The sequence below is a fragment of the Apus apus genome, chromosome 10 (assembly GCF_020740795.1).
Source record: "Apus apus isolate bApuApu2 chromosome 10, bApuApu2.pri.cur, whole genome shotgun sequence".
NCBI lineage: Eukaryota > Metazoa > Chordata > Aves > Apodiformes > Apodidae > Apus > Apus apus.
In genome coordinates this window covers 7,905,553-7,931,542 of record NC_067291.1, presented here as the reverse complement: position 1 = coordinate 7,931,542, position 25,990 = coordinate 7,905,553, and the positions used below count along the sequence as shown (strand labels likewise).

Below are 25,990 nucleotides of genomic sequence, written 5' to 3'. Positions count from 1 at the left end.
AATTATTTAGCATAATCTTTTTTCTAGATTGCAATAAGTAAAATTAAACTTGAGGAGAAGGAATCACAGATTTGTTTCAACTTAGGTAGCCTTTGTTTGAAATAGGATGAGGAAGTAATCTCATTTAGAGTAAAACTGTATTGAAAAAAAAAAAATCTTTTGACAAAACTATCTGGCAGCAGGGTCCAAGGGACTGATTCTGGAACTGCAATTTTTAAAAATTTTTTTAAATTTATTTTTCTGATGTATCTCCACACATGAGTGTTTCAGGTATGAAGTGGTGCAAGACATCTAGTTTCAGTAAAAAGACTTACTACTTTGTGGCTTTGGGAACAAGCTGGGAAAACAGCCTGTGTCTACATGGCAGCAGCCCTTTTGGGTACTCTGCACTAGAAGATGCTGTGTCTTACACAGTAGGAGGAATTTCCATCATCAGTGAAGGATATTTCTCTTTTACTTAGACATTGACATGTTCTGAAATCCTCTGAACTGCCACAGTGGAGGACTATGTGCTTTTTTATTAATTTTCAATGTGGCAGACTGTTGCACTGCTGAAGTTATATGTTTTTTCCAAAAATACCAGCTACTACAACAAAAAAATCATATAATTGTCATAACACCCTAGTAATATGACAGTGGCCACTTTGAAGAGTGGTCTGAAGAGTATTTGCCAAACCTTTTGATCCCTAGTAATCAGAACAGAAGTGCCCAAAATCCAGAGATTAAAGGATTAGGCCTCAAGAAAGACTTGTGGTATTTCAAGAAAATGTGACTGATGCTCACCACTTATTTTTTACAGTGCTGATGAGATTTAGTGTTTAAGGTCCTTTCCTGTTCAGACATAAAAGCTGCTGTAATCAGAGTATTACTAGGGAAAACTACTCTGGTTGGGGATTCAATATGTTTGAATTGTTGAGCCAAGGTTATTGTTTGGATTAGGTTAGGAAGGATGACACTGAAATAAGTAAACCCCAATAGCACAGTGAAGCAGAGAAGAACAAAGAAAAATGTCTGTATATTTTTAAATAGCAATCTGGAAGGCCTAAGCATGCTGGTTATAGGTATATAACAAAAAAACTTTGACTAGCCTAGAGACTAGGTATTGTATATGTCTACACAGCTACTAGAAACAGAATAAACATTTCAATTAGACTGAAATCCATATGAAAGCAAAATTGGAGACACTGGAGATGGAAGAGACTTATTAGGTCAGCTTGCCCTTCCCCCAGCCCCGTTGTCCCTCAAATTCTGTGTGCTCAGTTTCCACACAGCTCTCTGGCTTCTGCCACACAAAACTTGACACAAGCAACTACCATCCATCAGGGTCATGCTGCTGGAAAACAAAAGATATCAGATTGTACCAATGGTAAACCAGCTTAGGATATTTGTCAGTAAGGTCTAAAGGTTTTCTGCAGACTTTATGTATCCAAATACTCAAACATCAAACATCTTTTTAATCAGAAATAGATGGCTATTAACAACACTTGGTCTTCTTTGTATTTTAGGGAGCTGTTAGAGATGCATGAGAAAATATCAGCACAAAAATATGTTCCAATGTACAATCATGCCATTTCAAACACCACTGGATTATTATTACTGATTAGGGGGAAAAATCCAACAGCTGTCTGGGGAATTCCCTCAATGTCTGGATTATTGATTTAATAGCTACACATTGTCTAGATCCTACCACTCCACTAATGTTTGAAAATGCTATACAGGAGTTTACGTTATTATTTTTTCCTATTATTGAAAAAAAAGATGTATTTTAGTCTGATTTTCAGAAAAAAATTAAGATCAGACATTATATCCACTCCACCCAATAGGAGTGTGAAATAGTAATTGTACCTTCTAAAGTAAAAACTGAGATGAGTATTTAGAGCTAAAAAAAACCCAAAACTTTTCAGAAAGCTGCTAAGTATTCAGTTTCACCTACAGTTCATTACAAAATTCTGCTCTTCTCTCTCCCCCCTCCAGGAAACTGGAACTAGAAAGATGAAGCAGAAATTTAAGGTAGGGAAACTATTCAAGTGTGTAGGGGCTGTGAGTGTCACAGGTCCTTAGGTTACAGTGATATGTTTGGATAGAAGTTTGACATCCTCTCTGGTACATTTAGAATAAATAAGTAAATAAACAACCACCTGCCTGACCCTGGTTCACTTCCTGATGGCAGGGTTCAGGTGCCCAGGCTGTGGCTTTTGTTCTGCTGAGGCTCTGGCCCTGCTCGTGCTGGTGACAGGCACAGTGTGAGCAGCAGCCCAGGAGCTGTGGCCATGCCATGTGGCACTACAGACACACAGGCAGCCCTGGTGGTGACCCAAACCTCCTCCCAGTGTGGGTTGGATTGCTTTGGGTTCTCATGCCTGAACAGATGGGTGTTGGCTGAGAAATGTACCAGCATTCAGACCTGAGACTGTAAGTGTGGTGCCATAAACAGTGTCCCCATCATCGCTTAACCCAGAGCAGGTAATCTAAGCAGTACAGACTGTCCTGCTCAAATAAACTAGTGTTCAAGGAAGGACATGTTGGGTGTTATGTTGCCTCAGGAAAGCAGCCCTCTCCCCTCAGATGGAGAGTACAGCAGGAAGTCCTGCAAAAGACTTAATTCTAGAGGTAGGATCAACAGAGATAATATTTTACTACAGGCCTCTCATATAAGTATAATTTAATCTAGCTCTACCACACACAAAAGACAATATATAACCCTTAACATGATTCTTGGTCTAAAAATGGTAAGCATTTTTGCACAAACATGATGCTATTGATTTGTTTAGCATGGGCCTCATAAAAAAAAAAAAAAAAAAAAAAAAAAAAGAACAAAAATTGAGCAAGGGTATCAGCTGGAGTCTCTTTGGCCTGACACATTTGCAATGGTTTTTATGGAAGAAAATGCTGTCCTGAACTACTATTTGTTCCTCTGTTTCTGACAAGTAATGTGATATACAGTGAAACCCTGTCCCTTCCTACAGTGTTGCCTCTTGATAGCATTCTAGGTCTCTACTAAATGTCACAACTTTTTTTTTAGCATAGAAAATTATGTATAATGAATCTTTAAGCCAGTAAGAAGATAAGAATCACAAAAAGTGCCTAGAAGTACAAAGATAATAGCTTAACATATAAATCTCATGCTTTTATATTTTTATTGGGGGAGGAAAGATCACAACATTTGTGCCTGCAGAAGGAAGAGAGCCATAGGTGACAATTAAATAATATATTATTTAGTCTAATCAAGCTAAACACTGAAGATTGATCCTCAGTGGTCTTGTGCAATGAACTATTCTAACGTCATTCCAGCTATGCATACCTTTCTGTCCTGAACCACTCCCCCCAGCCATAGTGACAGCTCTTCTGCTCTGTGATCTACCTCTTCCTTCGCTGGAAGAGCAACAAAGGCATTGCAGGGAACCACTTAATTTAGAATCTATCATTTCTGTTAAAGCCATTTAACTCTGGGATCTTATCATCCTTAAGACAAAGAAAGAAAAACTGAAATATTTGGAAAATACAGACAATGTACTACTCTAATCATGGAGGTCCCAAGCAACAGGTCCCAGCTACAGCTCATTATGATCACAGAGATCAATCTGTTTGAAATCTGCATCTAATCTCATGTATGCTTCATTTCAAAATAACAAAACCACTTTGGTTTTACACTCATGTTTGTGCCAACTTTCAACAAATTATTAAATGGAGAACAGGAATCTGCTTACAAATAAAGTTGGCTAAATCTTATACCACACCAATGCTATGCTTTCAAATGCTCTTTTTTTTCAGATAAATACTGAGATAAATTTTCCTTGCTCTTATGTATCTTGCTATTGGTTGTCATCACTAATATAAGCCTATTCTCTACCCAGTTACCAGCTATGTATTAGAGAATTAACCACAACTGTCAAGGTCACATCAGGTCAACTTTAAAGTGATAAAACCTTAATGGAGCAAGGGATCAAGAATGTAACAAAACCTCTTATTTCACTTTTCTACATCTCTAGAGAAATGCTTTAAAGTTCACTAAGAAATACTTGTCTAAAAATACCAATATTTTAATATTATTTCAAATATAAGTAGTTTAACTCTGAGTCCAGTTGGTACAATATTTCAATAAAATAAATCAATATTAAATAAATCATGGTGTGGATCTTAGTAAAATTGTGCAGATGTGCAATCCTAATATATATGTGTTGTTATTCCCAGAGGGCTCTAAACAAAGAGTCTTGCATTGCTATGTTTGTTAACATATTTAATCATTTATGATATAATAAAATTACCCCTCTTTTGTTTATTAAGACTTAGCTAAAATCTGGCTAGAAAACCAGTGGCTCTAATCTCTCTAATCTCAACCAGTGATTTTGTTGCCTCCGTGTCTAACTAGCAGAGATCCTCTAGCTAATACTTTGGGCATTTTTAGGGTGCTATGATCATACAGCTGTACTGGACAAGAATTTTAAAAACAGTAAGAATATTACTAAGATCATATATTAGTTCTGCAAAAATAAATAGTACTTGTCTTTAAAAAAAAAAAAAGTGTTGCTCTTGGGAAAGAGCATGTTTGTCCTTGTAGCTTTCATGGTGCCAACCTTGTTTCTCTTCTCTACCTCCCCTGTTTCTTTTAAAATCCCCCAGAACCTTCCTAAGCTTCACTGGAGAGGTTTCTAAAACCTCACTTTGCTTATGATGCTTTAACCTCTCAGGGAATCTTCAGTTTGCTTCTTAACAAAATCTGTCTTTCCCCCGTAGATGTTTGGTTTCTACTATTGACCTTGCCCTTTCTTGTTTCTCCAAACCCAAAGCATAACTGATGGAGTTAAATTCTGCAAATCTAGTTTTGAAAGGCCACCATTGACCTCTTGCTATTCCTATTAGTAAAAAAAAATAATTGAAAATATTGTAATGGACTGATTTATTGACTGACCTTTTTTTCAAAAGCTCCACAACTTTTTCCATAGGCGCTCTCTTTTCCCCCTTTTTATCAACTTTACTGCAAAGCACTTTCCTTTTCTGTATTGATATTTCTATTTTTTGCCTTCCACTAATCACATTTGTCCTGTCTTTCATTTCACCGCCATTTATCCCATTACACCCCATGTCTCCATGCTCAAAGTTAATCTCCTCCAAGCATTTCTTCTGTTTTGCAACTAATACTCATGCAGAAATCCCTCAACTACGCACAGACCCTCTTCTTCCAGTCAGCTAAGCCCTTCTGATCTCCCCTGTGTAGAGATCTTCATTAAAATAATATACAGTTCATGTAAGTCAGGATATAGAACTATATTATTCCTGTTATATAGATACTCAGCTACCTATGGGTGCAGGACGGCAGGGCTGTTGTCCCGTGGAGGGGGAGCATCCGTGAGGAACTTGGGGAAGGAAACTGATGTGAATGAGTAGATGAGATGGATGAGAGAGGGAACGGGCTCGTGGGTGACAGAGAAGGAGAAATGCAGCAAAATCAAACAGTGTGGGGGCAAGGGACAAAAATAATGGAGACATTCTAAGGCAGAGCACAAGGCTAAAAGCTAAAATCATTGTAAAAAACTGGAAACAGGACGTGCAGAGACGGCAGCACAGGAGTAGCAGCAGGGTGGGACAGTCACTGCAGCGGTGCAGATGCCTGAGTTGGAGAAGTTTAATATGCTGAGGGGAAGGGAGGGTGGTAGGACAATATGCAGCAAGGCTAAAAGGCTCAAACTGCAGGATTGTGATAAAGATTTATTACCACAGCATCTGTAATGCCACCTCAGACCTGTCCCCTTCCCCTCCCCTGAGCCCAGGCCAGGAGCCAGCCGCTCCCCGGCCTCGGGGTCGAGGCCCTTGTCCCTGTGCCCTCAGGCTGCTGCCGCTGCCACGGGGCTCCTGACGCGGCGTCACCTTGGCACCGCGCTGGGCAAGGCAACGGGAACAGAGCGTTTCAGCGGCCTGGCAACCGGGGCTGCCCCGGGGCTGCGCCGCTTGCCCCGCTCGCCCGGCCCGGCAGCGGCCCCGGCGCGGACAAGATGGCGGCGGGCGGGGGCCTGCTCGCGGTGAGGCGGCGGCCCGGCCCGGGAAGGGGCGGCGGGGCCGGGCCTTTCCGCCCCGCTCACTAACTCGTCCTCGCTGCAGGTGCGGAGACCTCCCGGCGGCCGCGGGCGGCCGGCCACGGCGGGGAGCGGCGCGGGGAGCGGCGACTGGCTGGCCCGGGAGGCGGAGTACAAGTAAGGAGGCGGCGGCGCGGGCCTGGCCCCGCTCGCTGTGGCTGCGGAGCCGGGGGCTGCTCCCCGGGGCCCGAGCCCCTCCGCCGGCTCCCCAGGGCTGCTCCCCGGGGCCCGAGCCCCTCCGCCGGCTCCCCAGGGCTGCTCCCCGGGGCCCGAGCCCCTCCGCCGGCTCCCCAGGGCGCTCCGATGGCAGCACCGAGGCGCCGTGCCCGCTCCAGGCCTCGCCCCCGGCACTAGAACGTCGGCTTTTTCTGCGTTGAAAACACTGACATGACTTCTAAATGATGAGTATATAAGTGCTTGAGCCCGTTAAAAAAAAAAAAAAAAAAAAGCTTAAAAGCTCTAAAGCTTGTGACAAAGGCAGCGAAAGCACCTGTAAAAGCAGGCGCGGCGTTCCCTGTCAGCCCGCAGCCCCGGGGTTGAGCTGGGCCTCGGGAACGCGGTCCCTGCGGGAACAACGAGGACGGGGAGGGTGCCCGAGCACCGGCTGATCGGAGCCTGCAGGCCCAGGGACGCGTTTTAGTGATGGGATCAAGAAATGTAATAGTACGTGACCCCTTCCCCAGCCCCAGCTGCTGAGTATGCCCAAGGCAAGGGCTGCTAAGAACAGTGTTGAGAAAAGAAAGGAGTAAAATGTGCATTAAGCAATGACGTGGCCAAAAATAAGGATACCCTTTGCCTCCCATCATTAGAGTCTAAACCTGTTTAATGGCTATAGGTGTTTTATTACTATTGATCTGACAGAAACCCAGGAAGTAACTGAAACTTAACTTTGTTAATACCCTGGTGTATATTTCAGTGCTCCTTTCTAGGACTTATTAAAATTTAACTTATTTCAGGCAGAGATACTACCATGCTTCCATTTATTTCTCCTGAATCTTTCACAAACTCAGTGACAAGCATTCTTGCTCTTTCAGGAGACTGAATGCAGAATTAGAGGCAAAAACAGAAAAACTGGTGCGTCAGGCTGAAGAAGTGATGGTGAGTAGGTTATGCAGTCACATAACGTAGCCTTGGTTCACATGCACACAGGGTCAAGTTTCAAAAGAAATTAGATCATGACAACTAAAAGTATTTTGGTGTCAAATGCAATCTAAGCTTTTAATATATATATATTTTAAAAAATGGTAAACTTCTACTAAGAAAACATCCAAAAGAAGTTTAAATGTAATTTCATCAGGTAGGTAGATGTTCACACAGATGCATAGAGCATAAAACCACATAAAAAAACTTCTTTATGATGTTTAAGGAAAATACCTGTAGGCAGTTTTATGTCTGAAATAAAAACAAATAGTATTTTAAAACCAGATACTGTTGCAATAACATCCTAGTGAAACAGGATCTACATTGTTCAAGCTGGAAGAAATACAGAGAATAAGCAACATAAATAGAAAATATGCAGTTAGTAAGAAGAAAACTTTCTTAGAAGAATTTCCTGTTTATTGTCAGTTTTATCTTTTAACATTGCTGTGTCTGTGTACCAAATAAAGTTTTATATGAAAATTGGACAAATTAAGAAAAGGGAATGGGGGAGGTATCATTTGTACCCAAAACAGTTTGGAGAAGTTGTTCTGCATATTAGATGCATTCATTATAAGTGGACCCACTGAAATAAATAAGACTTTAAAAGCAAATTATTCGGTCTTCTGGAAAGCTATACTTATATGCACTTTCCCTACTGTTTCCCTTCATTTTTATGTCCTGTGGAAACATTCTTCTCCTGAGCTGTGGTAAGCTGAGACTAACTGCTTGGCATTTGAACAGAAGCAGATGAAGCATCCAAAATAGCATCTAGTCCCTTTCCTTAAAAAACAGCAACAACAAAACCAATCTTTTTTTTTCCTTCTCTAAATACAGCAGACGATCAAATACTCTTAGGACACTTAATATACCACGTGGCACTGCCAGATTGCACAGATACACGTTTAACAACAAAAGAAAACCAGTCTTAAGTTTAAAAAAAAAACAAAACCACACCAAAAATCAAAAACACCATAACAACAACAACAAAAAAATCACGCCAAAGAGGACAACTGCATTTGTTCTGGATTATGCTTTTTAACTGTAACTTAGCAACATAGAAGCTATCTGAACATTCAGACTAAATTATTCTCTAAAGTACATATAACATATCAGTGTCCAATTATGGTCATATGGCATGAATAAAGATTTATTTTTAAGGATTATTGCACAATATGGAAAACCTGAAAATTTCTTCCACCTTCTGTGCATTTGCTACTCCTGTATTTCAGAGAAAAAAGGAGGAAGGGTTACAGCATCTCAAATGATGTGAAGCTGGGCAAAAGTTTTACAGACAAGGGGCAATTACATATTGTGGAACAGAAATAAATGCTCAGGAATAGCAATGGCCTTTTAATTTTTAGCCACCTTTCCTGTGTTTGAGAAGTTCTTCCCATAATAGACTATAGTGGTTGTGATCTGTGATTTACAAACACGTAATTAATGGATTATAGTCCCCCCAAACTGCTGCTTTTTAATTAATATTATTTTTTTTAATAAAGAAAGGCCAGCAGGAGATACTATCTAGACCAGTTTCAGCACAGACTAAGGCATATGAAGATGACAGACAGAGGTATGTGCTTTACAACTGCTGGATATAATTTGCAGGGAATCTTTCTCACTGATCCTGTGTACCCTGACTTGTGCCTTAGTCATGCTCCTGTTTTATCTTTGCAGCATACTAGGTTGGTGGACTCTAAATTTTTTCTTATTGTTTGAAACAATCGATACTCAGTAAGTGTAGTTCCTTGTTATTTCAAGGAAGGCTTAATTTTGCTGAAATGTTGTATCTGGGATACTGACTATATTTCTGACATCTGTAAAAAGGCAAGGTAAGGTAACATGTTTCTTTACTGTACAAAGCAGTAGACACTCAGCTCTAGATGGTTTTTAACCACTTCAGCTGACAAAGCACAGAAATAGATACTGGTTCACATTTAACTTGGCCTAAATGTTCCTGGGACAGGAAGTGCTTGACAATAAGACAAACACAAACCCCCAGGACAGACAAACATTCAGCTGCCACCCTCTGGAACCCGGCAATCATTACACGTCCCAGGCCGGCGTAGCTTTGGCTTGTGTGAACACAGGGACAGCTCTGGGGTTGGGGCAGTGTGTTCAGACCTGTTAGCTCTGGAGTGGATGCACAGCCCTATTGGCTTAGTTGTTCAGAGGCATTATTACTTACTTAATTGTTCAAGGGTCTATATATTGACAGTGCAGGAAGTAGGTGAATTGAAGGTAGACTAATACACAGTTTATCAAGGATCTGATCTGGTGGGTTCCTGAATTTATGAATTCACTGACCTGGATAAGAAAGATATAGGGCCAGACTACAAGGTCCTTTGAATGTTAAGCTGCAGCTGGGAGAGAGCTGGAATACTGCATACAGCTCTGGAGCCCTCAGCACAGGAAAGACATGGAGCTGTTGGAGAAGGTCCAGAGAAGGGCCATGAAGATGATCAAAGAGCTGGAGCACCTCTGCTATGAAGACAGGCTGAGGTAGTTGAGGCTGTTCAGTCTGGAGAAGTGAAGGCTCTGGGGAGACCTTATTAGCACCTTCCATTACCTGAAGGGGCTACAGGAAAGCTGAAGAGGGTCTTTTAACCAGAGAGAGCAGGGATAGGACAAGGGGTAATGGTTTTAAACTGAAAGGAGAGATTTGGGTTAGATACTAGGAAGAAGTTCTTCGCTATGAGGGTAGTGAGGAACTGGAATGGGTTGCCTAGGGAGGCTGGTTGTTGATGCCTGTCCCTGAAGGTGTTCAAGGCCAGGCTGGATGAGGCGTGTGCAGCCTGGTCTAGTATGAAGTGTCCCTGCTCGTGGCAGGGAGGTTGGAACCTGATGATCTTTAAGGTCCCTTCCAACCTTAACCATTCTATGATCAAATAATTACTTTTGTGCAGACTAAATGCAAAAACAAAAAGTGAGGAGTTTTATGAATGTAAAAGAGTTTTTGAGTACACAGAAAGGTGTGGCAGGAAGTCTGTGACATAAAAAGTTTGCTACTATAGCTACAATTGTTCCTGAGCTATTTTAAAGCTGTATCTGTCAGTTGTACAGGGAAAAAAACCAAAACCAAACCAAAAACCTCCACATGTTATCTGTGTAATCCTGCTTTGCAAACAAATTCTGGAGCTGGCTTTAGTTTTAGGTTCTGTTAGATGCATTTTGGGCAGTAGACAGATGTCTAAGAAACATCACACTGGAGTTGAGCTATAGGGCTGTTTTATGGACTATCAGGATTGGAGGATTCAGCCCAACAAAAGCTTTGATGGTATGCATTTGAAATAACTGAGAGTGCTGGCAGAATTAAAAAAAATGTTGGCAATTAACATGTCAGAGTAGCAGCTGATCTACCAACTACCTACATAAGTTAAAACACCTGCAAACAACAACAGTCTGTGTTCTGGTAAACATTTACATGAGAGAAGAATTGAAATCCCATGCTGTAGTGAAAAAAAATTAGAAATGTGTGCTAGGAATTAGACACACTGATTATCCATGAGTGAACATTGAGGCCATTCAATTAGATTAGTTCCAAGTATTTAATATTTAATTAAATTTTTTTTCTTTCAAAATTGTGCAAGTGGATAGGCCATAAATCTAAAGGAAGCACTTCAGATATTTTTTAAATACCCACTTGAAATTGCCACTGATTCCTTTAAGGAGAAAGAACACTAAAGCAGCTGGAAAGGAGGGAAGAAACTTAAGCAAAGGAGGAGGAAGTATCAGGGGAAAAAAGATACGTTAAGACAAAAAAAGAGTAAGCAAATAAAAAAGACAACAAATATTTAAGTCTCTCTCCACGTCAGTGTATATTTTAAAATAAGTATTCCTGGAGCTTTTATAGCATAATTTTTGCAGAGAAGCTTGAATTCCGTAAAGACAAAGCAGCTCCAGTGGCACCGCATTGAAATCAGCTTTTGTTTACACTTTCACTCTTCAGAGCCTTGCTAGGCTCATGGCGATGGGAACTGTTCGCGCATGGGCAGCCTTGCTATAGGCTTTGAATAGGATTAGCAAACACAAAGGGGTTTCTCATGCACATGCATCTCATGTTTACATGCAGAGATGGGATTGTTAAACCTTAGCTGCTGCTTCAGTGTTGCCACCATCCTCTAGCTACTTATTTGTATACTTTTTCAGGATTTACAAATCGATTTCACTGTATTATTTGGCTTTAAAAATGTGTTGTCGTGTATGGGGAAGAGAAAAGAAAGCATTAAGGCTAAACAAGTTTGAGGAATTTAGTGAAAAGTAAGGGTTCATTTTTTTGTTTTGCTTTGGTTTTTTGTTGTCTTTTAAAAAAAAAAAGAAAAGAAAAAAGGAGGCCCTGAGACAACAAATGCAGTAGGAACAAACTAGTTCGTTAATGGAAAAAAAAACCACACAGATTGTTTTATTGAGTATAGAAAATGTTGTATTTTCATGTATTTCAGAATAACACAACAGCTATTTCTGTGGCAGCAAATCCTCACCTTCTGCATGCTTCCAAAGCTAGCCAATAGGAAGGAAGCATGAGGAAAATAGGGTAAATAGACAAAAACTAATCATCCTATTCTTGAAGTCTGTTGCCAGCCACACACAGACGATTTCTCCAGTTTGGGCTGGGTTAGTTTTTTTTTGGATTAATAAAATCTGGAGCTTTGTGCAGATAATTCTTGTTGATGAATGGTTGTCTGTGAAGTATTTAAAGGCAACATATAAACATTTGCTCGAATCAGCTGGGCAAAAAATTGAAGAGACTTGATGTCTGAAATTTAAATTGTATTCCAAATCTTTTACAAGCCAGCATTTTAATTGAAGTAAAAAAAATATATATATAAAGGGTGGGGAAAAAGTAGTCTTTCAGTGCAATAACAGACTCACATAAATAAGTCTGAAATAAAAAAGTTACATATATGACAAGAAACTTGACCTGAATAATACACACCATGCTAAAACTTTCTGCTTGTTTCCAGCAGATTTTAAAAATCATAATTTAACTTGAAGTTCAGTTACTAAGAAGCATGGTTTTCAGCCAAATAAGCAGATAAGAAAGCTGCTCTTTTTTTTTTTTTCATCTGTAAAATGGATACAATATTTGTAATATGTATTTCAGAGAAAATTCTGTGAGGCTTAATTTATAAATTGCTTCCAGCTCATATTCGCTGGATAGTCCTTGTCAATTGACTTGACAACAGTCAATCTGAGCATCCAATCACATTCCCTCTTAGGATGTAGAGGACACTGGCTTATATCTCCATTTTCTTTGTGTTAGCTGAGGGATTTGTGTGTCAGGTAGGCGTATTAAGCACTGAGCTGTTGGTGATCTTTGGTAATGGATTGTCAGCCTGTCTTGTTGGAGCTGATAACACTCTGCATACTGGTTAAGTACTCCCTCACTTCCCTGCAGGGAATCACTGATCCAATAAGCCAGCAGTTGCAGCCATTGCCTGAATTGCAAGAGATGAGATTCAGATTCTGGTACATAAGTAAACTATTGTGTTAGATTCCCTGGACTCACCAGAAAATGGGGTAGAATGCAAAGACAGAGCATGAGACTGAATTAATGACTGAACTTAGTCTGTGATCCCACCTTAGCTATATTGTTTATTCTAGACATATAAAATGTTTTTCTCCTGAATCTGATGAGGGAATTGAATTTTTATTGTAAAATATTTTTTTTATATATATATGCTCAGTGAATTTAATTTATTTTATTTTCCTGCAGAGATCCGCTCTGTCCTGGAGTTTCATCTCTTACACACTCACATGCCAAGGTATCAGAGTCAAAACTGTTTTGGTTAATTTCTCTTCTAATGTAATTTCCACATATTACTTCTGGTTTTGAGGCTGTGCTACACTTAATGTTCCCACTTAATGGATGGGAAGCCAAAAGGGAATTATATTCAAAGCAGTGCCACAGGGACAGTGGGTTTCTCAGTGCCACAGGTGGTTAAGTGGACTTACATCATGTTTAGTTTTTGTCTCCTAAGTTTCCTTGACTGTGAAGCATTGACAGAACTGTTCAGAGTTTTGAACATCAAACTAAGATGCCCAAGTGAAAAATATTAGAACATAATTCATTTCTTCCTTTCTCTCCTTCCCTCCCCCACCAGTATAATACTAAATGCAGTACTGCTGTCTTCTAGATGTAATAATAAACAAGTAGTCAAAATAACTGAATACAGGAAGGCAAATATAACGGGAAAAGGAGATTGAAATTAGGAACAAACTCAATAGTCTCTAATTACAATTACATTGAATTTTTTAAGAGGTGAGCTAAAGCCTCCAAAATACTGTCTTAAGTTTTTTATCAGAATACAGTGTAAAAAAAAAAAAAAAGCCTAATTTTTTAAGAGTATTTGAGTGAAAGTAAAAAAGCATACTGTTAGATTTTATAAGAAATTTATTAAAGGGAATTTATTATTTAAAGGGAATTTTTAAGATTAAAACAATGCATAAAAATAGCATGTATTTGAAGGTATGATAAACGTTTGTCAAAGAAATACACTCTGTTGTCAGTCCAGTACCTAATATCTTGATAATAGATGAGCACCTTGTTTCTTCATGACTTTATTATGAGTATTTGTGCAAAAACTCCCACAAACAAATGACTACTGGATGTACTATAACTTGGGCATATGGACACAAAAGTTGCAAGATAAAGACAAATAAAGATAAAAGGGCAAAATTGTGCCTCTTAAAGTTTGAAAAGCGTACTTTGAAAGGTATCCTTGAGTCTGAGTATATGAAAGAAAAAAAACAAAACATGAAAACTACTAGAAAAATGTAATTCCTAACTAACTAACTAACTAACTAAATCACTACTTCCTGAAAAAAATTGTAGCTGGCAAACAAGAAGAAACGTTCTTCTATGCCCATGGCTCAGAACAGACCATCCTCTGGAAGCAAGGGGAAAAGACCAACTTCAAGGTATATTAAACACTTTTTTTTGTTTGTAATAAAGTATTTTTAGTTGCTATTTTTGTCTATCAGGTTATTTTTCTTCATGTGTGCAGGTATATATATTTGTATAAATAAATGTATCAAGCTTTTGGCCCTCCTCAGTCAGCCCCACCATGCAGCTATCTCTGTTTACTTGCATCAACCACCAAAAAGTACTAGTGAAGGTGTGTGATTAATATTGCAATGAAACTGTTGCTTTCTGCTCAAGCACGTCTCAAGGCTGGCAGTGAAAGTCTGTTAATTCCTTCAATGGAAGGATGCCTAATGAGCATACGTGTGGGAAATACATCCTCTGAGGCACCCTGAGAGAGCACACCTAGGTGGTGCAGACTGATTTGGGATCAGAGTTGTGATGGGAAACATGAGGCCCTCGAGGGTCTCCCCTGTTTTGGTGGATCTTGGGCTCACATGACAAGAAAGACTCAATAATAACACCACAGCTTTCAGGGGTTTCAAACTGAAAAGCTGAAGCTCTGTAGATGACAAATTCAGGAATGTAAAAGGAGATCTGGGCAAAAGAGGAGACCAGAGAAATGCATAAAATCTTGGGGGCAAATTAAACTGCCACAAGATACGGACAAATACCAAAACAGGATGAAAATTGTCTAGGAGGTGGCAGAACATGGAACTGACAAAAGCTGAGGCTCTCTTTGAGGATTTGGGAGTCACTTGGGAACCCTTTGGAGCTCCGTTGGCCAGTTAGGAGAGGCTGTCATGCTGGCACCACATTGTGAGATTTAGAAGTGCAGATGCAGGATGTGTAGGGTGAAGCCAAAGTAGTGGGAGAAATTAGCACCTAGGGGGAGTTTGGAGGCTGCATTGGGATGAGAATATATTGTAATAAGAATTTAGGAACTTCAGATCCTGTGAGAGCTAACATCTTTTTACAAATGAAAGCTGAGGAGATAACGTGTAGCAGATGTCTCGCATGGCTTGTGTTTTGGTTTTATGAGCACTTTGGTATGGAACTTCCAGAATCCATGAAGCTTCCTAGACTAGGCGTAATGGTACAGAAATTGTGGTATTAAGGAAGGAGTAGAGCTAGAGAGGGCAGAGTTCTAGAAAATTTAACATGAAGGGGAGAAAACAGCAGAATATTAGACAGAGGACAGCAGCTAAAGGCAAGAGAACATTCATCTGTTTCTTTCTTTTACATTAAAAGTATCTTAAAGAAAATGAGAAATTGCCATGAATGCATCTTTCATATGAATACAAACAATGATATTTTATTAGATAAATAACTCTGTATACTCTTAAAAATAGCAAATAACCTGTATTTTTGTAATTTACTTTTTGTATTATAAATTTAAAATCTAGCATTTGGTTTGTTTTAGTTCAAAAGTAAGAAACCAGGAAGAACAAAGTGCTGATGATGTTGCAGTACTGGAGGACTGTGTAGATTTCTCTTTAACAAAACCAACAAGCAAAATTGAAGAAAAAGTAGAGAGAGGAGGCTTACCAGATTGTCCAGATGATGATATTCTTCCAAGCTTTGGAGATGAAATCGGAGCAGGTAGGTTTCCTCCCATGGTTAAGGACTTCTTTTTCTTGCTTTCTGACTGTTAGAAATGGCTTCTCCTGCGGAAAACAGGAAGAGTTTTTTTAGAAATTACAGAGAAATTTCTAAAGCCCTGAAGTTAAATTAAAAGGAAAAGAAGGTTTTTCTTCTTTACGTAGCCCTAGAGGAAGTTTAGGTCACACATGAATCATCATGGGGAAAAGTGAGTTTTTATCTGGCTGTCCACCTCTGTAGGAAAACATTTGGATGGCTACATATGTTGACTCTGTGCATAACATTTTATTCATTTCACTGGAGAAATAGAAATACACAATGCTAAGCTTGTATTTCCAGAAAGATAACCTTCAGTCCTTTGCACAGATCCTGCCTTTAGAAGGAAAAGCCTTTCCTCAGATCAGTGCTGTGGATCTCAGCAAGTGGTTTAAATGGAGTAATGTTTCAGCTACACTGCCTGAATGAGAATCTTCCAGATACTTTCCAATTCAAACAATCCAAATAGTGTGTTTAATGTTTGTCCTAGAAATACAGTAGGACGGGCTGCAGAGTTTACCAGTGAAGCTAAAGGCTTGGTGCACATGTGTCTTCTTGGCTCTAGTGTAATAAAAGTGGGCTTATGTAGAATCTTAAAGTGCTAACACAAGCATGAAGTCAGAGATTCACTGCAGTAGCACAAAATGCCCAAAACCTCTTCTTTTAATCTAACAGCTTGATGTCAACAGACATGCTGACACAGAAACAGCTAGATTTCTAACCTCATGGAATTCAGTACAAGTCTTCTGTTACTAAGTCTCCCCAAACAGATCCTCAGATATCATTTTTTATAGTTTTTGTTCCTGAAATAAAAAGAAACTGCTTTGGACTACATAGGAAGCTTACACTAAATAAATTCAAGGTGACTCAGGAAATGATGGGTGTCTAGTGATTTGATCTTGTGGACCAATGGCACGTATTTGATTACTGATAATTATTTATGCAACTCCCGATAAAATGAAATTAAAATGCCATGGATTGATTTTTTTATTATTTTTTAAGTTTTATAGTGACTATTTAGAACACTCTTGAGTGCCTCCTCAACATGCTAAATACATTACTGCAGAGCACACTGCACACATTAGTGTTCTTACAAGGAAGCAGATGTAGATACTAAATAGACCCTATTACAGGGTGGGCTGATCCTTTAGTGGGAATCTCCTAGTAAGGGATTCCTTAGGCTCCCATGCCAGTGCTGGATTTCTTCAGCCCATGTGCTGATAAGGTTCCATTGCCCTTTTCCTAAGCTTCCTGCACCTTCCTGAACTTAGGCTCTGTATCTTTATTTCATGATCACAGGTTGTCACAGGGCAGCTATCTTTCTGCCAACACAGTAGCTTACATTGTTTTTCTCAGGAGCAGTTTTCATGGGTCATAACTCAACTCTGCAGTAAAAAGCAATGACAGAAGCACACAGATACTTAAAGGGCTGAAAAGTAAGCTCAATTTTTATCTAATGTACCCTTACACATATAAACAACATACCTGAATCCTTTGTCTCACTTCATGTTAATATTCAGGTTATCTCAGGAGTTAAAGGCTCCTGTCCTTGCTTGCAGGATAGCTAAGTCTCTCAGATACTCTTTTCCTGTTTACCATTCTCTAAACTCTGTGTTACTTTATAACCTGAGACCGTCCTAATAAGTGATTCCCCTCCCCCTTATCAGCCTCATCAGGCAATTAATATTGACTAATTAGGAAGCTAATTGTTTAACCATCTTTACCTTGTGTGAGAATTCAAAATAATACTGAGTGATAGGTACCTCCTAAGGCTGATCTGGTTCTAGTTGTGCTCTTGGATTTTCAACAAGGTTTACTACTAAGTGCTCTTAATGACACAGAGCTGTCTAAGCCAGAGAGAATTTGTCTGTGGACAAATATCTGAGTAAAAGAAGAAAGAAACAACCAGTTTTTGTGGATAGTGGGATAGTCCTAGAGTGATCTGTCATGGAGCTCACATTGTTCAATATACAGAAAAACAATCTGGAAAAATGTAATGATAGCTGGTAAAGAAACTTGTATTTGAAGTTATTGTATTAGGATAGTTAAAAATGACACTGAAGTGTTCTAGAAGAGTCTTACAGTATTGAGCAAGGTAATAGAATGGAGGTTTATGTCCAGCACTAATGAGTGCAAAGTAATGCTGATAGAAAAAACAATGTCAATTGTTGTGGTCAATTTATACACCTACGTCTGAGTTAGATTTACTTTAGTTATTACTAATTAAGACATCTCCAAAAGCATAAACTTACTGCTTGTTCACAGTGGAAGAGGCAAACTGTTAAAAATCCGTCAGAAGAAAATGGGGGGAAAAAAATTGTACTGTTATCATTATGCTACAGTGTAATTTTTCTACCCCATCTTGAGTATAAGACATAGTTTTGCACAGTCCATCTCAAAACCAGGATGCAGAACCAGGCAAGATGCAGGAAGGAGTCTATAGCTGCAATTAGAAGTGTGGAACAATGTGAATTTGAATTTTTAATTTGAAAACAAAACAACTGAGGTCAACATGAAATAGTCTGCAATGAAAACAGCAATGGGAAAAGGAAAGGTGTACCTTTGTAATGCAAACACTAGTAAATGCCACATCAAATTGGATTTAAAGCAAGCTATACAAAGCATTTTTCTTTCACATAATGCATAATTAAATTAGCCAACTCATACCCACAGGATATTGTGAATGCCAAACTACAATAAATTTTATGAAGAAAATCAAACTGTATAGTATGGAAGTACATGAAAGACTGTTGAACTTGATGGCTTCAATATAATATCCATCTCAGGAGAGCCACTAGTTACCAGAAGCTCACACAGTTGTAACAGAAGGAAAGAAAGTCAGTCTGTATCTTATTTTTTGGTGTTTTCCTAAACCCTATTTATGATTGGCCTCTGCAGAGTTATAACTTAAGCTGCAGTTGCTGATTGATAAGGGGAGAATTCCTGTGACAGCAAACGAACACGTGTTCATCCACCCTTGCACGTTCAGCTCCACATACTCCTCCACTTTTATTCTTTTCCTCTTGTACCGGCTATGAATAGTGGTTATTTCTGTATTGCTCATCTTGATCCTCATATTGTTTCCATGCTTTGTGCCAGTGGAATTTCACACAGGGAGTTCCTTATGAATGATCTGGGGAAATGCTGGGGAATAGGGAGTAAAAGCACATACTGTTCACACACAGCTTCTTTTGCCATGACAGTAGTATGTTTCTTAGCTGTCCAAGAGCAAGGAAGTACTTCATTTGGAAAAAAAAAACAAAAAAACCCCCAACTTCTGATGAAATTGATTTAATTTTAAACTATTAATTGAAAAATATTAGCAGTGTAGTTTAAAAAAGCATAGACTACTGTGTGGGAGGGGTATTTGCCTTTTAGGAGAGTTTTGTAGTCTGCATTTAATTCCTTGTTGTGAGCAGTTTAAAACTACTTTGGGTGTAACTACACAGATTGCAGCTCCAGATTGGTTGCAATGTAGACATACCCTACAATACAGGGGTTTTTACTTCAGTCTCAGCTGCAACGTATAGCATAGTATGACAAAAGTTTCCAATGAGTTTTAATTTTGAGAAGTATGAGACTTCCACATTTTAAAGATGTAGAGATCAGTCATTAAAAGGAAAATTCTATAAAAAACTTTGCCTAAGAATGAGAGACTTGCTACATTTATATAGTGATCTGGGGTTTTATTTCTCTTCAATAATTACAAACAATATAGTGTGCTTTTAAAAACACGGAGATGAAAATGAGTTCTTCTATTGGTGTTGCTTCTTTTCTGCATTGAATAATGAGTACTTGGGGATATTCAATGTCAATTTTATATTCACAGAAGTTCAAATCAGACTTCTTAAGGCAAAGTCACGTGTTATGGAGGAAGAGCTGGATCGCGTAGTGTGTGAATGCAGGAAGATGGTAAGAGCTGAGTTTTCTTATCTGTAGAAATGGAGTATGTTCCCCTTTAAGAAATAATCACAACAGAATTCCTTTTTAAGTATTAAGAGGAAAGGTTTTATTTTTTAAAAATTCCTAAGAAATTAGAGTCAAGGATAATGATTTCTGTATAAATATGATCTTGGGCTAAATGCTTGTGATATATACTTAATGACAAATAATCTGAAGCAGGAAAGAACACTGGGAATGAAGACATGGCCCAGCTGCAGGGACCCTGTGGTGGTGCAGAGTTTCCCAGCCATCACTGCTGGGAAGGAGACCATTACCAGAGTCTGAGGAGGAGGAAACAGTTGCAGTCAATTACAGCTTTTAGTGTGCAGAGAGAAGATGAGTGATATCCAGAGCTGGGTGACAGGAGGAGGGAGATGTTTAGGGCAGAATGAGAAATAAAAAAGCTTGAGAAATTTAGCCAGGTGCTTTGGGTGTCCTTGAAAAAAGGTGTGGAAGCAACTGATCTGTAATCCACTGTAGGTGGACTATTGTAATCAAAACAGAAATGAGGCTTTCTCCATTCTCAAGATTACATTTGATACAGAGGACTGTATTTGGAATTATATGTTTGAGCAGGTCAGACTGAAGTTAAGGCAGTATGAAGCTACACATATTATACTTGTTACAGTGTACTATGAGTGAGTTTTATGATCTGCACTGTCTGACAATGTTTTAAAGTGAGGTTCAAATATCTCTTGAACTGTAAAACCTTAAATAGTTTGTGTCTGTCTACCAGAGGGATCACCTCTTTTATATGCATTTGTAGTCAAGCAAGGTTTTTGAACTAACTTTCCACTTTACACAATTATTGTTTGTTGTGGTCTCTTCAGAATGGGTTTTCTGCCTATTCCCCAGGCCCAAATGTGATGATAACATTTAGAACATGTGGCAAACCACCTCTGTGTTTTCTCTCAAGCTTTCAATTTAGAGATATAAATAAGTTTTTTGAGATAGGTATCAGGAGAAAATCCTTAGAAGGAATTAAATTTTGATATTTTATATCTCTACTTTATATTTTATTTCAGTTCTATCAATACATTTGCTTCTGCCTTTCAATACTTTTTACGCTGTGATCAGAAGATGTTATTACATTAGATTTTAAAGACATTTTCACTTTCAAATCAAATATAATTTTATCAGTAGATACTGAACTTCATCATTCTATGCCAAAAATACTACAGAATTCAGTTCTATCGCAAGTGACAGAGGACAACCTTAGACCTACTCTTGTCTTGCTCCCATGGCACTCTGTATGTAAATGTATCATTTTGGGCACTGGTTTCTCTGGTGTTAAAATAACTCTATTGCATTCAGAAGGTCGTAACAAATTCATATTGGCAAAGCCTTGGGATAGATTTTGGGTTTTGTTCCAATTCACAGTCCAATTAATATAAGGAAGCAGTAAATCTGTTTTAAATATAAGTGTGAGTTCCTGAGGTGTGTGTAGTTACATGAAAGTTAGTTAGCTCATCTATTTCCCAGGGGAGAAGCATGTCTTCCTGGGGCTGAGAAGACAGGAGAGAAATACTTGTTTTCATAGAAGCTCCATTTCTCCGTGTGCCTTGATTTCTTTTTCTTGAAGAAATGAAAGGCATAATGTATCTCTGGATAATCTGCATTAGTATTCACTTAAAAAGTTTAAAAGGTTATAAAAGAAAAATGCCTTGAAATGATAATGCTTGCTGTGGGATGTAATTGCCAGTAGGTCATGAAGCTAATGCAGGATTCACTTGATGTTAAGAGAATCTTGAATTTGAATATTTGATGTATCCTGGATCATTAGCTTGCTTTTAAGTCAAAACCAGATAATCTCCTAAAACATAATGGATTTTAGTCTCTTCTTTTTCCCAGAATTTTTCCTAATGTGTGCATTTAGCTATTCTCACAACGATGTCATTAAATATCCATGTGCCACTGTTACTCATATTATTCTGTAACATTTAGATAATTCTCAAAACCTTTGAACTCTGAGAAATCAAATGTTTTACATATTGTTACAAGACAGGTCCAAGTAAAAGACTGCATAAAATTAAATGAGAAAAGTGTTAATGTTTTTTTGAAGTATTGTCCTGGTAAATCGATGTTTTGTTTCCTTAGCTTGTTTTAGTTGTTTCCTTTCTAAAAATTGTTGTGAAATCTATCATGAAGGATTGAAACACTGAAAAATAACATATTTTAAAAAAATAATTATCTCTACAATATGGGTATTTTTACTGCCTTTTGTTTACATAACATTAATATAGCATTATCCTACTGCTTTCTTGCAATAGTTTAGTTGGGTTTTTTTTGCTAATTACTGTCAAACAGGATGATGAAAATCAAAAGATGAAATCTCAGCTTAAAGATACTGAGCAAGAAAACGCCAGACTGCAACGAACCATCAGTGTGCAACATTCACAGCTTGAGAAGTACAAAATGTTGTCACAAGCAGCAAGCAAAAGAAGTGAAGGGTTACAGCAAGAGGTCATTGCACTAGAAAAGGTATTGCACATATTTCTATCATTTATCTCATTAAAGGGAAAAAACCCCACATGAAATCACGCTCTGCATTTTAATCTCTGGTAACAGTTTCAGAAATTGTATTTTTAAATGGTCTAATGACTTTTTTTTAAAGGAAGAAATAATGTATTTTGCTAATTACCTTTCTTCTGCTTCTACTATCATATATTACTTTATTTTAAAATTAAATTCTTGTGTTAAAGACCTGCAAGAAACAAAACAACCAGAAACTGCTATCAAATTCACAAAGGAATATTGGAAAGAGGCAGACAAATTTTGTTTTTCTGCTTTTAATTATAATTGTTATTAATTACTTCTGGTAATAAGAGTTTTTGTGGTAAACTGATGAACCTAGTGAACATTCAAGAAAAAACCCCAAACAACTGCAGCTTGAATTAATATCTTCTGCAGGTAGAGGAAAGGATGTGTCTTTGTTCTTGAAAATGGACTGTTTGAAAACCAGCCTCTCCAATCTGGATAAATCAAAACAACAACCTGGCTCCTGCTGCAGGCCACAGAGGCAAAACTGTATTTGTGCCTACTTGTAGCAGATGGCCTGCATGGACAGCTTTGTTTGTTTGGACCTTCATCTAAGAGCAGCGTGTGTTTTTCCTTAATTACTCAGAGCTAGAGAGGTTGACTTCAAAATCATGCAACACGTATAGCATTGTCTAGTACACCTACTACAACCAGAAGAACATTTCATCTAAAAATTTGGAGAAAACAGAGAGCAACTCAGCCTAACAAAGTCTCATCATAGTTCCATTAAGGCATACTATTCATCTGTATAGGCATGCTTTCACCTTAACATTATGTAGCTCTGGCATTTTAAAAAGAAAATATTCTAAGTTTCTGTGTTCGTTTTGTGCAGATACTTGGAAGTTTTAGGTTCTCTTAAATAGGCAGCCTGATTGCTGATTCTCTTAGGAAATGTATTCAGCAGTAGTAGACATACTGCTCCTCAGCTCACAGTAAATAGAACCAAGGGGCTTTCAAAGTCACTTAGTCCATTCTCTTAAACCCAGACAGGACAGATTATATCCAAACCATCCTGGACAGAAGTTTAACCTGTACTTAGAGCCTTCTCTAATGTCAGTTTCTACAGTTTCCTCAGATAGCCTGTGCAGGTTCTTGTACAGTTTATCCCAGTGTTTAGATTATGCCTGTTGCAATGGAAAGTTTATTCACTTCTGCTGTACAGTGACCATATCCAAAATGTGGTTGCTTTCCTCATTTCTCTTTGTCCTGGATCTATCACCCTCAGTTGCTTCAGTTGCTCTCAGAAGTTGTCTTTTCTGGAATATCTCAAGGTTACTGATCAGACATGATAATGACAAATAGTGGCAATTCTTTAAAATACTGAGAAGGCAAAAAAGGCAGGTCCATGTAATGAATGGTTCTCTGCTAATTCAGAAGCTATTTAACATACTTTTCTGATGTAAAAAATATCAAACTGCCAAAAACAGGCACTTAAAGATCAGTTTGCCATTAACACTGAAATCTCTCATGAACTTAGCAATCTGAAAACTGTTTTATTGTTTAGGTATGAAGGATTATTCCACATGATATAACTGATGTATTTGGAGATTAGTTCTACTCATATGTTTAAAAACAATTTCCTGTGAACATGGGCCTGAACTCTTCCTGCTGTGCCACTAAACTGTCAAGACTCCTACTTTGATTGTAGCAGGTTTCTATATAGTTGAGATAGCATAAATGTAACCTCTGCCTTTGGGGCTTTTATTTTTTGTGATTTCTGTTGCAACATAAATAATAGAAGGCTTAAGTTGTGATACATGCTCTCCAATGCTTCCTTCCCCTAGCTACTTTTTTTAAATGTGCCTAGGCAAAGATTGTCACCTAGTTTTCAGTTTACCTGAAAAATGGTAATGAGTTTGTTATTTTTAAATTTCATTCCTTTGATGTTTGGTGTCTGTGAACATTTCTGCTGGAACATCTGTCTCAGACAAGCAGCTGAATTCTGATGGTCCCCAAAATGTTTATCCTCTTCTTTCCAGCATTCCCTTTTTTTTTTCATCTAGTTGATGGAATAAATTATATAATCTCTCCTGTCTTTTTTCCCCACCTGTCTACAAGAACATTCCTTCCTCTGTGTTCTCTCTCACTTATTAATTCAGTGTAGCTATAAGGTTGGATAAAGGTTAAGGAAATACCAAAGTTGTGCTCTTACTCCTTTTAAGGCTTTATGCAGGTATTTTATATTTTGCCTTGAAGAAGGGCTTGATGTTAAGCAAACATTGTCTTTCAGATATTTTAGGGGGCCAACAAGTGTTGCTGAGCTGTCTGAAGGTAGCAGGCCTGTCTATGTTGCTACTGGGAGGAGAGATTCCCTGCTGGGAGGGCTACTCATAGATGAGCTCTCTGGTGTCACAGTCCCTACTGATACTCAAGTGCCTCAGCTGTGCCAGAACAGTGGAGAAAATCCAGAGATTGAAAGGGGAATGCAGTTTTAGAACACAGTAGTTTTTTTCCTCCCTCTTAGAGAAACATCATATGAGAAAATTAATCCAGCTTTTACTTTTAAGTATTGAAAACTTGGCAGAAACCTTGCCTTACAAAATAAAATACTTATTTCAAGCATTTTTAAGGTTAAAAACTTGGAGTCAAATGGATCTGACAATATACCCTCACTGGATGACTTGCAAAAAAAATTCCTTGTTGTTTTATGTATGACAGTAAATGTCAAATACACAAAAATAATTATTAGAAATCTTCCACTAATTATATGATTAGCTGATATGTACTTTGCATTGCATGCAGGCTGGTTTTTTTGGTCATTAAGTGCATGAAGGGCTGTATTCCAAAGCTTTTCATATTCATGGACTGAAAAATACAGAGCCTGAAAGATTTAGTTGCCCTGTTCACAGCTCCATCATCTTGATAAAGACAGAGAGGTTATTTTCTTTGGAAAAGTGGGGATCAGTCTCCAGCAAAGGAATTGGCATTCCCAGGTGGTGCAGGGGCTCTGCTGCCCTTCTAGCCAGGCTTTCACCCACCTTGTTTAATCTATCAGATTGACGGGTTAGCAATGAAATTAAAATATTGAAGCAACATCTGGTTTTGTGAACTTTTGGAGGAGGCACATTGACCAATAGAATTTTGGAGGATTAGTGAGATTCATCTTACTCTCCTGTTTCCTTCATCCATTTTGGAGAAGATTCAAAGCTTCCTGGAAATACCAGTTCCAGTCATAACTTTACCATAAAGTCTTTGCTGCACACAGTTGTCAATTAGTTTGTATTTCTTGGATAACTGATGTGGAAATCAACAGTAAACACCACAAGAGCTGGTGTGGAATTGAGAAAATAGAGCAGTTACTCAGAAATAAAGCAGTCTGAGGGTGAAAGGTTAACAACAAGCCCCCTCTCTCTCCTGATTCGGTTCAAAGAATCACCCTGTACTCATTACTAAAAATTTGATTTTTTTTTTTTTTGGTCTGTTTCTTTTTCACAAATGACAAGATGTGCTCTTTCTGCCAGAACTGTTTATTTCTTTACTTTGTCTTTTATCTATATTCCCTGATCTTTAATCTCATTATTCTGTTCCTCATCTTGATCTTTTTCTCTTTTCCCCACATACAGCACTATGAAATACTATCATCAAAGATAAGAGGGAGCTGTTTTGATTGTTGCCATAAACACTTGATGAACTATTTTCTGCTAGATGATATAGTTACAACCCTCAGCCTATCTCCAGGAGGTTGTTTTAAATTTTTGTTGGTAATTTCATGTAGTAATATCTGGGGAAAAGAGGTAAAAGAAACAAGGGGGAAGCAGCAGCTGGGAATACTAGCCATCCTTCCAAAATCTGCCAGGTT

General features: G+C 38.3%; 1 protein-coding gene across 11 annotated transcripts in view; it reads left to right on the top strand.

Annotated features, from left to right (window-relative positions):
• Positions 1 to 5,896: 5,896 nt before the first annotated feature.
• The window catches only part of TEX9 (testis expressed 9), a 25,858-nt gene continuing 5,764 nt past the window's right edge, over positions 5,897 to 25,990 (top strand). The window contains exons 1-9 of one of the 11 annotated variants that reach the window (XM_051628141.1): positions 5,897 to 6,017; positions 6,097 to 6,188; positions 7,106 to 7,169; positions 8,711 to 8,781; positions 12,925 to 12,973; positions 14,044 to 14,129; positions 15,497 to 15,675; positions 19,541 to 19,623; positions 21,961 to 22,134. In XM_051628141.1, coding sequence (XP_051484101.1) covers positions 5,991 to 6,017; positions 6,097 to 6,188; positions 7,106 to 7,169; positions 8,711 to 8,781; positions 12,925 to 12,973; positions 14,044 to 14,129; positions 15,497 to 15,675; positions 19,541 to 19,623; positions 21,961 to 22,134 — 825 coding nt within the window. In that variant the 5' untranslated portion in view covers positions 5,897 to 5,990. The other 10 variants (XM_051628139.1, XM_051628143.1, XM_051628142.1 and 7 more) reach the window with 10 other exon arrangements.